Source organism: Lepidochelys olivacea (genome assembly GCF_965140295.1).
Source record: "Lepidochelys olivacea isolate rLepOli2 genome assembly, chromosome: 17".
Classification (NCBI taxonomy): Eukaryota; Metazoa; Chordata; order Testudines; family Cheloniidae; genus Lepidochelys; species Lepidochelys olivacea.
In genome coordinates, this window is record NC_140427.1 from 6,976,592 (window position 1) to 6,989,779 (window position 13,188).

The window sequence follows — 13,188 nt, forward strand, 5'->3', positions numbered from 1 at the left end:
TGGTTTCTGAATGTTATAATTCTTGACGTCTGATTTGTGTCCATTTATTCTTTTGCATAGAGACTGTCCAGTTTGACCAATGTACATGGCAGAGGGGCATTGCTGGCACATGATGGCATATATCACATTGGTGGATGTGCAGGTGAACGAGCCTCTGATAGTGTGGCTGATGTTATTAGGCCCTGTGATGGTGTCCCCTGAATAGATATGTGGGCACAGTTGGATGGGTTATTACCAACAGGAGAGTGAGTTTGTGTGGGGGGGGGCGGAGGGTGAGAAAACCTGGATTTGTGCTGGAAATGGCCCAACTTGATTATCATACACATTGTAAGGAGAGTGATCACTTTAGATAAGCAATTACCAGCAGGAGAGTGGGGTGGGAGGAGGTATTGTTTCATGGTCTCTGTGTATATAATGTCTTCTACAGTTTCCACAGTATGCATCCGATGAAGTGAGCTGTAGCTCACGAAAGCTTATGCTCAAATAAATTGGTTAGTCTCTAAGGTGCCACAAGTACTCGTTTTTCTTTTTGCGTATATCTGCATGTAGGTGTGGGAGTCAGTTTCTACAGATTTAATTATATAGGTATCTGGACAGGTGCATTTCTGTGGTTGTGCTCTATGGATTTGTATTTGGGCTTCAGGAGTGGGCCTTTAAGGGACTGTCCTAATTCCACACATACAATTACAATCACTTTAGTGAACAAAAAACATGGAGCAAGTTACGAAAAATCGGAAGAGGGGAGGGAAAGAATCATGAAAACCTTTTGTGAAATTTCTTTTTTTTTTAAATGACCCTTTTTGACTATTTATTTTGCTGCCAGCTCTAGCGCCCTGTAACAAATAAAACCAGAACTTAGCATAATACATCTGTCAAAACAATAAATATGCCTGTTTGGGCCTTGCAGTGAAATTGAGCATGTGAGTGAGGGTGGGGGAGAGCAAGGGATGGGGGGAGGTGGGAAGGAGTGAGCAGGGGTGGGGCAGCGGGGAAGGGGCGGGTCAGTGGGCAGGGCAAGGCTGTTCAGTTTTCTGGAAATTAGAAAGTTGGCAACCTGACCTTCAAGACACCAAGGCCCAGCATGCTTCCTTGGTGTTTTATACCAGCGTGTATTATGCCTCAGGGCCTCTTCTTCCTATACAAAGTTCAAGGTAGCAGCATCCGTTAAACCCAGGGAGTCTTGTTTGTGCATTTGGCAAATAAGTGCACACTTATCTCTGTTTCTACTCTGTCCAGTTTGTCGCTAGTTTCCTGACTAAAAGTATTTCTTGGCTCCCCTGCAGCCATGAAACAATACAGTTGTTTATTGTTTTGTTTTTTTTGTGAACATTATCATTTGTTTTAGCTACCACAGAAGGCACAGGGAAAGGGGCAGCTCCGTTTAGTTAGAACCCCACCCTCTGCTGTTTAACAGTTTAGTGGATAGCACGCTTGGCTGGGAATCAGAATACCTAGATTCTATTCCCAATCCTTGCCAGTGATCTACTATGTAGATCTTGTACAAGTCCCTTGACCTCTTTTTCATTAGTGTGCCCTCCTATAAAAGAGAGATATTAAATGAGCTGTTTACCCATCTTTGTAAGGTGTCTGGAGATCTGTGGATGAAAAATGCTAAATGGTATTATCTATTCATTATTGTTAAACACACGGATTAAATCTCTGAGATTTGGAAAGCCTTTATGGCCCTAAGTGCCCTAAAGATTGAGATGCCTTTGTGATAGATAGTCCCTTACATAAAAAAATCACAACAGTATTCAGGTTACACCCTGTCCCAAAGGACCAGCCACTTACCCCAGGACAGTTGCACGTTTGATCTCACAACAAAGACCACACTTGTGGCCAATCCTATAATAATCTATCTAAAGATTTATTAACTAGGAAAAGGAAATAAGAGAATTGTATGCAAAGTTAAAGTAGGTAAACATACACACAAATGAGTTTTAAGTTTCAAAAGGCAATAGACACTTCTATAATAAGCAAGCTCTATAAGTCCCTTAGAGCTACTCCAGGCTAAACACTGGGGAATCTGTTTATGCCTCAAAAAATCTTGCCTTCAAGAATCCAAGCAGCACAGAGGTAGTTTCTTCTTGTCAGAAATTTTTATTTCCTTTCCCCTTTCTCTGAGCTACCAGCTCAGCTGATGGGAGGAAATCACTTGCACGTCACCTTTTCATGGGCAGGCTGGGGTGGCCATGGGGTGGGGAGAACAATCAACAAAGTCTTTTGTCCTCTGATGTTCCACAATAGTTTGTCTGGTGTCCATTGGCCTTCTCTACTGTGCAGGGCCTAACACCTTCTGTTGGAAGCCAGCATTTCACACTATTTCATATTACAGTGTTGTCTGGTGATTACACAGTTAGAGAGAATTGCAGTGTAAACACTCAAATATTACCTTACAATATGGGATACAGGTATTGTAAGTGAGATTAAAGCATTTTTTTTTAAACAATACTAACACCCAGGGGAGCTAGTCTACTTCCAGATATGAATATGTCAGTATCCAAGGGAGACATGGAGACCTTGGCATAAGCTGGTACCTGGTTTCCCAGCATCACAATCCTTCTTTTGATAGCTCTTAGTTTCCTAACATTCCTAACGTCTTCCTGACGTTACGTTAAAAAAAATACTTAAACTGACCTATATGTTGTACTTCTGGTTACTGCTGTATTGTAACACTGGGGGGAAATTAATCCCTGGTGTACTCACCTGCAGCTTACAGCGGTACACCAGGAAGGAATTTGGCCCTTTAACTCTATTAGCAACGTTTTTGCATGCGGTGGCTTAGGGGTCAAAGTCACCCTCAGCATTAGTTGTGTTGGGCTAGCTTGTTTTAGGGGACAGGGGAAGGAAACCACTATCAGTTAACGTGCTGCTCATTTCAGGGAAGTTTTGGTTGTCAGCCTCGATGGGTAGACTCAGCCTCCAATATTTAACTTCTCGAGTGGTGTAGCTGTACCAGCTGGGGACAGAGATTTGTTCAACCAAGTGTCTCCAGTTCCCAGTATTTCTTCCCTTTGTATGATGATTTTATTCTTCACAGTCAGTGTAAGGTGCTGGCTTGTCCCCAGCCCATGGGGGACCCACTGCCACACCCACTCCTGCTTCCGGGCCAAATGCAAGAATCTTCCTTTTAACTGACCACTGCCTCCTGGGGCTCTTTCCCTGGAGGCACATTTCCCCCAGGCAGTTCCCTCTGCCGTGCCTCTTGGACTTCAGCAGCCCACCTTGGGAATTCTCCGCAGTTCCAGCTCCTCTTTTCTTATTGACAGCCTGGTTCTTCATTGCCACAGCTGCTGCTCTGCCCTCTTCAGTTGCCAAACTGGGAACACCTGTTTGAGCACAAGGAGCTGGACCTGTTCTTTTAAAAGGCATCAGTCACCCAGTGACAGAGAGCTATAATGCATGCCTTCCAGACCATTAAGAAGTGGGTGCCCAAGGAAAAATGTTCTCAAAATGGTGGAGCTTTACGTATAGTTATATAATAGGTCTATCTAGCTAATCATTATATATATAATTGTGACAAAACTCTGTCCTTGTCTCCGTGGGTCCCACGTTTCCTGGAGGATTTCGCTAGCCTCAGAGGCTCACCGTGACCCTGCACGTAATCCTTCTCTCTCTAGAGACAAGGGTTACAGTCTACTGAGCCATTTTCATCATAAGCCAGCGAGGGAGGTGAGGAGAAGTTATCCTTCCTTGCACAGTCTCTGTTGTCTTCCAGTCTCAGTGATTAATCAGGGGGCAAAGGTGGCTGGGGGGAGCCCAGGCCCACCCTCTACTCCGGGCTCTAGCCCAGGGACCCTAATAGTATCAGCTATGGTAGCTGACCTTTTAGAAACATAATACGTACAATTCCCTGGGCTACTTCCCCCACAGCAGCCCCCACTTCCTCAAGCTCCACTTCACCCTTACCTCAGGGCCTCCTTCTTTGTGCCTGATATGGTGTGTACTACCCAGCCTCTCTAACAGCACAACTACCTTCCACAGCTCCTGATGTGCACACCCACCTGACTAACTGGGAGGTTTTTAACTAGTTTCAGCCAGCCCCTGATTGGCTTCAGGTGTCCCAATCAACCTAGCCTTCTCCCTGCCTTCTGGAAAGTTCTTAATTGGCCCCAGGTGTCTTAATTGACCTGGAGCAGCTGCATTTCACTGATCCTGTTACCAGGGATTTGTTTAGCCTGGAGCTAATATGCCTGGAGCTATCTCCCACTAGTTTTCTATGGCCATCTGGCCTTGCCCCATCACTATCCCCACATACACACCCATATGCTTATCTCATATGACTTATAAGAATTGTAAGCCCTTAACTCACTGCCAGGTGAAGAAAGAGAACCAAATTAGCTTGTCACTTTAGCGTGAAGGGAAGATTCTAACTTATAACTCTAAATGTTTCCCTTTCTGTTTTCCAGCCATAACCTATGATCTTGTCCCATCAATAAAATTCCTTTGTAATGATAAGCTATTGCGGTGAGGTTGGTTGTCTTATCAAAGAAGGAAGCTGGCGTTAAATAGATATGCAGGGCTAAGGTGAATCTTTCTTATCTTCCTTTATTTAAGGTAGTACTAGATAAAGTTTGGGAGCCCTATTTAATATGATTATGACTAACAAAAAAAAAAAAAAGGAATAGAATTCTTTTGTAACATTTGCCTAGTTTTGCTGTTTTAGGTACATGTTGGTAACGTGCATAGAAATGTGAGTGAAAAATCTAATAAGGGGCCTCTGGGCATATTGTATCCTTTAAAAACAAAACATCCAGTAAAGTCAATATATGGAGAATGGCTATCGTTACTGACCAATCTCCCGCTCCAACTAAAAAAAAAAAAAAAAAAAATCCCAAATACGTAGCCCAAAGTCTTGGACTTGTTTACTGGGAAGATGAACCTAATGCGACACATGCTAAAGGCCTGAACACTTGGGCTTCGTGAACAGTCAAAGGGAATGAGTTTCACATGCCCTTCTGCTTTCAGAATTTAGATCTAGGGACTGTGAGCAGAAGTGTCTCTGATCGCTATTGCTGTCATGAAATGAGCATATGCTCTCGCTGTTTTGAAATGACGCTTCCTATGAATGGTGTATCTGTCTGTCCAGGTGCTTGTCTTGCACCCTTTGCTGTAGCAGAGGGGAATAATCTTTGACGTGAAACTGGTGGGAAATGTCATTTTCCCCCCGGACTGGCTAATCGGATGGTCCCTTTCCTCCTGCAGGATGAGTGTACTGGATTGAAGAGCACTGGGGAGAAGCATGTAATAAACTGCACCTACACTGCTACGTGAGAGGGAGATGAACAGGGTGAGTGGATACAACATGCTGACCGTGCACTGTACTGACAACACAAAGGCCGATCCTTTAAAGAAGTTGAGGTATTAATGATGTTGACTCCGCTTTTTTACGAGAAGAAATTCTACCCAGTCATTAAATATTACCAGAGACAAAGTGAAAAGTAGGGGAAAACAACCTGCGAACTTTCAACTGTGATGCCCTTGGTTGCATTGGCACAGCAAAGAATGCACTCTCTTGCGATCCTTAGCCCCTTTATTGGCTGAGGAGCTAAAGCGTGTATCCAGCAAGGGAGGACTTGTACTGGCCTATTGACTGTGGGGTCAGGCATCTGCTCTTGCACTATCAGCCGTATTCGTTGAGCGGTTAAAAAGACGTAAATGTTCCGGAGCTGCTGGTATGGCAGCAACTTGTTTCATACTGTGAGACAGGCTAAGGAATCGATCCTGTATAATCTTTTGAGCTCTTTACATTCGAAAAGTAATTCAGATTAAGGTACAGTGTGAATTTAAAGCACAATAGCTATTCCAGAATAACTCCATGTGTGGATATTCTTTCTGGAATCAGAGTACCTTATTTCTGTTTAGCTTGCTTATATCAATGAGTTGATTAATAAGATAAACAGGAACAAGGAACTCTGATTCCAGAATAAGAGCATCTGCACATGGAGTTGTTCATGAATAATTCCATGTGTGGACAACCCCTTAAAAAATGGGACTTGCAGGAGGCTTTGCAGAACCAGGCTCTGAATTCACTCCTGAAGTTTGATGGGGACTGGGGTATCCGGAAGATTATGTGCTTGGTATCCATGTGCTGTTGACCATACTGCTTTGAAATCCTTTTACAAGAAGACTGCCAAAGAGGGATATACAGTGGACTTATAAGAAGCTACGTTTTCTTCCTTCTCTGCCATATGTAATGAAGCCATGTCTGTCTGGCTGGAGGGTGTGTGGCTTGTAAAGGATTAAAACTGTTCAAGGTTTGTTTCATACAAGGCTATAATACCTTTTTGGACACCTCTGAAGAGGCTTCCTGCCATACTACCGGTAAGAACACACAAAACACTCTTTAATTAAAGAGCAATTGGGGCTTCTAACCCGCCATAGCCTATTACATTTCAATTCAGTACACTGAAAGTATATTCATTTAAAAGGCCATATTGTGCCTGAATATGTGGTACACCTGGTAATGACTGCAAGTGGGGACAGCTTCAGATACACCACGTAGCGTATAGTGGTGTCTCCTGGTCTGCCACCAGTTAGGGTGTCTCATAAAAATGGAAGCGACTAAGTAAGAACAAACCGTCTAGGTCTCTGTCTCCGCAGTAGGAAGCACTTGAATGCCTGTGCTGCTTTGTTTTTATCTTTCGTTGGACTTTTAGCATTAAGAAGTGAATTAGACTGAAGTTGCTGCATTTCCATAGCCTCCAATCTTACCATAATCCTAAAGAGATGAATGAATATGTCCTAAATTCCCCTCTATTCCTCCCCTCGTATTCCTCTTCTGTCTCTTTGCCATGCAGTCCGTCCACGCCTTTCTCTTGCTCACAGAAGCCCTCGGTTGTGGGCCAAATCCTCCATCCCAAGTGAGGTACGCTCCTGCCTATTCTGTGGGCTTGTCCAAAGCTCAGTTATTACTCCCTTATTAACCGCTCTTATTAGTTTAATGATTAATTGCAGGATTGATGTTTAATCAGAGGGTTGATGTGTTAATATTTTTACAGGACTTTGATGCTGTAAAGCACTATATAAATGTTAAATATTCTCATTGTCACAGCATAGATTGTGGGGCTAACAGTTCCCATGATGACTGAAGCCTGCGTTTCAGGCTTACAGGGCCAGGAGAAGAATAGTGAGGACAGAAAAATATTGGGCTGAGCATCTCCGGTTCTTGGCACATGCTCAGTAACCTGCAGCACGTAGTATTTCCTTCCTTCATGCTTACACTGGGTCTGTTGAGTAAGAGTTTGTCACGCTGTAGCTATGTATGAATGTTCGCAGGCCAACTCAGATAAGGCTTTACGAGTGTGCTGGCAGCCGCTCACTGAATGCTTACAAGGAAGAAAGAAAAGGAAGCACCAAAGAACCTATCCTGCTTAAGGATATAAACTTAAGATCAAAAGTCTGCCTGTGTTGTTGTCATAAATATCAAGGGAAGGGTAAACACCTTTAAAATCCCTGCTGGCCAGAGGAAAAACCCTCTCACCTGTAAAGGGTTAAGAAGCTAGGGTAACCTCGCTGGCACCTGACCAAAATGACCAATGAGGAGACGAGATACTTTCAAAGCTGGAGGGGGGGAGAAACAAAGGGTCTCTTTGTCTGTGTGATGTTTTTGCCAAGAACAGAAAAGGAATGGAGTCTTAGAACTTAGTAAGTAATCTAGCTAGAAATGTGTTAGATTCTTTTGTTTAAATGGCTGATAAAATAAGCTGTGCTGTGTATATTCCTGTTTTTGTGTCTTTTTGTAACTTAAGGGTTTGCCTAGAGGGATTCTCTGTTTTGAATCTGATGACCCTGTAAGGTATTTACCATCCTGATTTTACAGAGGTGATTCTTTTACTTTTTCTTCAATTAAAATTCTTCTTTTAAGAACCTGATTGCTTTTTCATTGTTCTTAAGATCCAAGGGTTTGGGTCTGTGTTCACCTATGCAAATTGGTGAGGATTTTTATCAAGCCTTCCCCAGGAAAGGGGGTGTAGGGTTTGGGAGGATTGGGGCGGGGCGGGGGGAAGACATTTCCAAGCGGGCTCTTTCCTTGTTAGACGCTTGGTGGTGGCAGCAATAAAGTCCAAGGCCAAAGGTAAAATAGTTTTTACCTTGGAGAAGTTTTAACCTAAGCTGGTAAAAATAAGCTTAGGGGGTTTTCATGCAGGTCCCCACATCTGTACCCTAGAGTTCAGAGTGGGGAAGGAACCTTGACAGTTGTAATGGCCAAGGTAACTACTGGGAGAAGATCATGTTTTTGATAACTTGTTAGTGATATTTAATCTTGTGTTGGATGGTGAGGATAGGCAGGGAGGCGATCAGCGATTTCTTTCCTCCTTGGCTCTCCAGTACTAACCTGTCTTTGTGTTCTTTTCGTGTACCTCTCACTCTCCTTAGTTTTACATTAAATCTTAAGGTGACAGTGTCATGGTTCTGCCATCTTGGAGCTGGGTATGAAATATTAAAGTGTGTTTGTAAAGAGTTCTTGCCCCAGTAAGTGGAAATGGAAAAAGTTAAAGAATTCTTATGCCTTTATTTGTTCTGTTCTGTTTTATTTTTTTTGTTCTTGCAACTCTGCATTGCTATGAACAGCACATACTTTGCCTTTGCATGGCCCAGAGAGACATAAGGCTAGAATTTCGTGCAGACCCCGTCAGTGCCAGTGTACGTTACAAAGTTTTACCTCCATGAGAATCAAAAATACATAAAGTAGAAGTACAGAAAATGAAAGGAACAAGGTCTGCCATATGTGTATCCTTTGAAGTTCCAGAAACTAATAGTTTGGGGTGGTAAATCTGTAAATCCTGTTCAGTGCTCAAGGGGAATGTGAGAACGCTCCAAGGTCCCTGCTAATATGCCCTGGGGAGAAATTATTTCCCTATCCCCACTTTGGCAGGTGTATCCCTGTTCCATAACATCTGGACCATAATGTGCTAACAATGGTGATGGCACTACAGATGGTTTTAAGCAATCCTCTCTCAAAAGGTTTGAATGTCTCTGTTGGAGCTGCCCAGATCTCACACGGATCTGTCATGTTCAGTCTTGCCCCTACCAGTGATCCCCAGGAGGCACTGAAATGGGATGCTTTGGGGGCACATTATGCTGCTGTTGATGATGGAATAACAATAGATATGTAGGAGCCGATTAACATCATTAAATTATTTCTGATGTTCCATGAGATGCTACCATACTGAGAGACAACATGGCCCAGGTTAGGATGTTTGCCGGAGAGTTAGGACTTCTGCATTTTATTCTTGGATCTGCTCCTGGCTTCTGGTTGACCTAGGGAAAGTTGCTTCAGTTCTGTGCCTCAGTTTTCCCATTGATAAAATGGGGATAATACTTAATGTACCTACTCTATAAAGCACTTTAAGATATATGCATGAAAAGAGCTTGGTGGTGGTGATGTTATTATTCTCTTACCAAAGGTCAAGGCTTCCTACAACTTGAGGTCCCCAAGCTATGGTCCCCTCAAACCTGCTTTTAATTCAGCTCTGATCACTCATGTTTAGGGAGAACCCCTAAAAGTATAAACAGAGCCCTAGTAACTTAAGCTCTGTCTTGTGAATACAGCAAACTGTTATAGATTGTCTCTTATTTAAAAGCACAAACCTCTTTTATAAAAACAGCCCACCAAGAGTGCAGTCAGAGAGATGTGTGTTAGTAGCTGTGGGCTTTGAACCAAGTGGGAGATATATTAGTTGCTGAATACTTTGAAAAGCAGAGGCTTGTTGTGCATGTGCATCTGTACTAGATGTGGATGGGGAAGTTTATAGGAAGGAGGTTATTGGAAGTCTTAAGTGACAGAAGAGCCACACCGGTCAGACTGAGCAGCTGCAACTGTATTGCAATGTCATTCTCAAAGGATGGATGAGGAAAAGGGTAAATTACTGGATTGTTGATTTGGAGAATTAAAAAACCCCTCGCTGGGGTTAAACTCCTCCGTTTCAGTAGTGTTCTGTTCAGGTTTTAACACTGTCCTCATCACGTTCAACGTTTGCTGCTTTCAACTACTTTTGCCAGTGGATCTTGAGATGGGTTATCTTGTTGAAAGCTGCATCCCTTTCACAAACTCTCAGACACAGGGCAGCAATACATTAGATGCATCTGATAATACTGAATCTTTTTTCTTAATGATGCAGCCTGCTCCTTTTTAGGACAAAAACTCTCAGAGCCTTCATCGCTACTTAAGGACTGTTGTGTTTATTTTTAACTTTGATATTTACATGGGGAAGGATATTATTGAATAGTACTGCATTCCTGATCCAATATAAGCGTACAAAAGCCATCTGAAATTTTTGCAGTGCTGATGATAGATCATTATCTGGTATTAACACAGTCATCATCAGTGGATAGCAAAAATTAAATTAAAGAAAGAAAGAGAACTATAAATGTCTGTTAATTTTTAAACAAATATATGGCTCTATCAGGCTAAAGTAGCATAAGACAAAGAACCTGAATTCTTTCATTTCTTACATTATTTCTTAGCATTATTAGAAGAAAAATAAAATAATTAGGCTACCTATAGTTGTATGCCATTTAAATCAGCATAGTACATAGGCAAAGAAAATACATTTTTACGGAATCTTTGACATTTATAATTACATATAGAGGTAAAGTAAAACCTGATGGATTTTCTTGGGGTGAAAAAATACTGTAACCATAAAGGTAAAATAAAACAGTCAGAATAAATCCACTTGTGATACCAACCCATAAATGACCTGAGAGAGAAACAAACAAATACCTCAGATTTATCATATAGAAGGATTAAAGAGTTTGAACAGAATTCAGTGGTATTCAAAATTCAAATAATCAAATATGAATAACCTTGATACCCAGGGGTGGGAAGAACAGCATGGTCTTCTTACCTTCTGTTGCTGTCTTGGCAGTGTGCAGAGAGAGCAGAACAAGAAAAATCAATTCCATTATCTATCTCCTATTCTAGATAAGATGAGTGAGGAGGCTAGAATCAATTAGGATGTGATCATATTTCTGCTCTGGGAGTTTTTATACAGGAGTAAGTAGTCGTGGTCAGTCCTGATAGCTGTAGTCAGGAAGGTGAACTCCTCCCCTTTCTAATTTCTCCAGGTATACCCTACTCCTGATTTGATTTAATTTATTAATTTCTCCCAAAACTGGAATTGTAGAAGGGGTGAGATTTTCCAGCACTAAATAAGTGTCTGGGGCTAAATGACAGATATTTTACTGACTGGGCAGATATCTTGTAGCCGATTAGTTTAGTGTTTCATTTCTATCCACTGAAAAATAGCAGCTTCTCTGATAGTGCACATGACCTTCAGATTAAGTGAGAGTATGTCCATTATGGTCAGTGCTTTGTAAAAATAAGAAGCTACTCAGACTTGTAGCAGGGTTAGAGACTGAAAAAGCAGGATCTCTTTGTGCAATTACAGTCAATGTTTTATCAAGTGCCATATGGCTTTCATGCATTTTGCCAGGCACCTTATGTGTGTGTGTAGTTTTAACTTGCTACAGTTAAATGAGAGCGAAACTTTTTCATCCAATGCTCCTTTAACTATAAAAAAGTGACGCAACTCTTCTGATTGCTGTGCTGTGCCATGCGATGCAGGTTCTTATACTGCCTCATCCCTGTAATATTGGAGTGCACTGATTCAAGGTGCCTGATTCACAGACAGGCTTTATGCTCTGCCAGTAGAGGTGTGATGAACAAGTCTACTAGCAAGCAGCATTTCCTTTCATACAGTGTATCTATTCAAACTGTATTGTATGCATCTGAGTTAGGGCCAGGTTATGACCCAGCCATGCATGAAAATAAAGGGGTAAAGGAGAGAAGATCCTTCCTGTGGCCATGTTAGTGCACTGTACGTCCTGGCTTGGATAGAAAGAGAAGAGTTGGAGTTGTCTGCCTGCTGCTTGCTCCATCAAACAGAAGTATAGGGAGCAGCTGGAGATGAGTATGCTGGGGCTCTGAGTCTTAAAGTGCCATCCATCAGAACTGAGCTGGTTTGAAGGGAAAAGCAAGGGTTACCCAGTAAATGTCTGCAATAATTTCTCCCCACGCACCTCCCAGTGCAATTACTTGACCCAGCATCACCTCGTATGAACGGAGCCTTTACACTGGAAGCCCCTGGTGCAGGGATCCTCTGTGTGCAGGTACATAGTAAACAACAATAATGGGCCAGATCCTGCAGACTCTTCTAAGTCTGTACTTGGGCAGATCTCCCTTTGCTTTCAGTTGGTGTCTTTCCTGAATAAGGTTTGGGGCCAATAATAACAATTTAATATCTCCCAGCTGATCTGTGATGCGCTGGCCTTTGTTTTCCCCCCAAGAGATGATGACTATAAATAAAGTTGTAACAATGAAGAGTTGCTATTTTTCCATCCTGGATTGGGTAGATTTAGAAACATGAATGGACAATAATGAACCTAGCACCTGGTGCTGAGCTGAATTGTTACTGCAGTAACAATAACAAAGGGGTTGGGGTGGGGGGTTGTTGGAGTTTAGAACTTCCTAATTTGGCAGCCTCTGTGGAGTTTTCCAAGCTAAGCACGTAGTCAGAGGTGGGGGCGTCGGAGGGAGGGAGGGAATGGGTCGGTGTCAAGCGGAGGCCTTGAAGGTTGTGTTTATCTTTGAAAACTCGTGGCGAACGGGGGAAGTCCCGGATGACTGGAAAAAGGCTAATGTAGTGCCAATCTTTAAAAAAGGGAAGAAGGAGGATCCTGGGAACTACAGGCCAGTCAGCCTCACCTCAGTCCCTGGAAAAATCATGGAGCAGGTTCTCAAAGAATCAATCCTGAAGCACTTACATGAGCGGAAAGTGATCAGGAACAGTCAGCATGGATTCACCAAGGGAAGGTCATGCCTGACTAATCTACTCGCCTTCTATGATGAGATTACTGGTTCTGTGGATGAAGGGAAAGCAGTGGATGTATTGTTTCTTGACTTTAGCAAAGCTTTTGACAAGGTCTTCCACAGTATTCTTGTCAGCAAGTTAAAGAAGTACGGGCTGGACGAATGCACTATAAGGTGGGTAGAAAGTTGGCTAGATTATCGGGCTCAACGGGTAGTGATCAATGACTCCATGTCTAGTTGGCAGCCGGTGTCAAGTGGAGTGCCCCAGGGGTCGGTCCTGGGGCCGGTTTTGTTCAATATCTTCATAAATGATCTGGAGGATGGTGTGGATTGCACTCTCGGCGAATTTGCGGATGATACTAAACTGGGAGGAG

The 13,188-nt window shown here is 42.7% G+C and overlaps 2 protein-coding genes across 4 annotated transcripts in view; one reads left to right on the plus strand and one right to left on the minus strand.

Moving 5' to 3' along the window:
* Window positions 1-10,938, minus strand: part of CA4 (carbonic anhydrase 4) — a gene marked incomplete at its 3' end in the record, with an annotated part of 34,831 nt that extends 23,893 nt beyond the window's left edge. Inside the window, exon 1 of the mRNA XM_084651129.1 lies at window positions 10,851-10,938. Coding sequence (XP_084507255.1) covers window positions 10,851-10,908 — 58 coding nt within the window. The 5' untranslated portion in view covers window positions 10,909-10,938. The remainder of the gene's footprint in view (window positions 1-10,850) is intronic.
* The window catches only part of ZNHIT3 (zinc finger HIT-type containing 3), a 33,938-nt gene continuing 25,953 nt past the window's right edge, over window positions 5,204-13,188 (plus strand). Inside the window, exon 1 of one of the 3 annotated variants that reach the window (XM_084651133.1) lies at window positions 5,204-5,290. In XM_084651133.1, coding sequence (XP_084507259.1) covers window positions 5,282-5,290 — 9 coding nt within the window. In that variant the 5' untranslated portion in view covers window positions 5,204-5,281. Of the gene's footprint in view, window positions 5,291-7,445; window positions 7,648-13,188 lie in introns of those variants that run through there. The other 2 variants (XM_084651130.1, XM_084651134.1) reach the window with 2 other exon arrangements.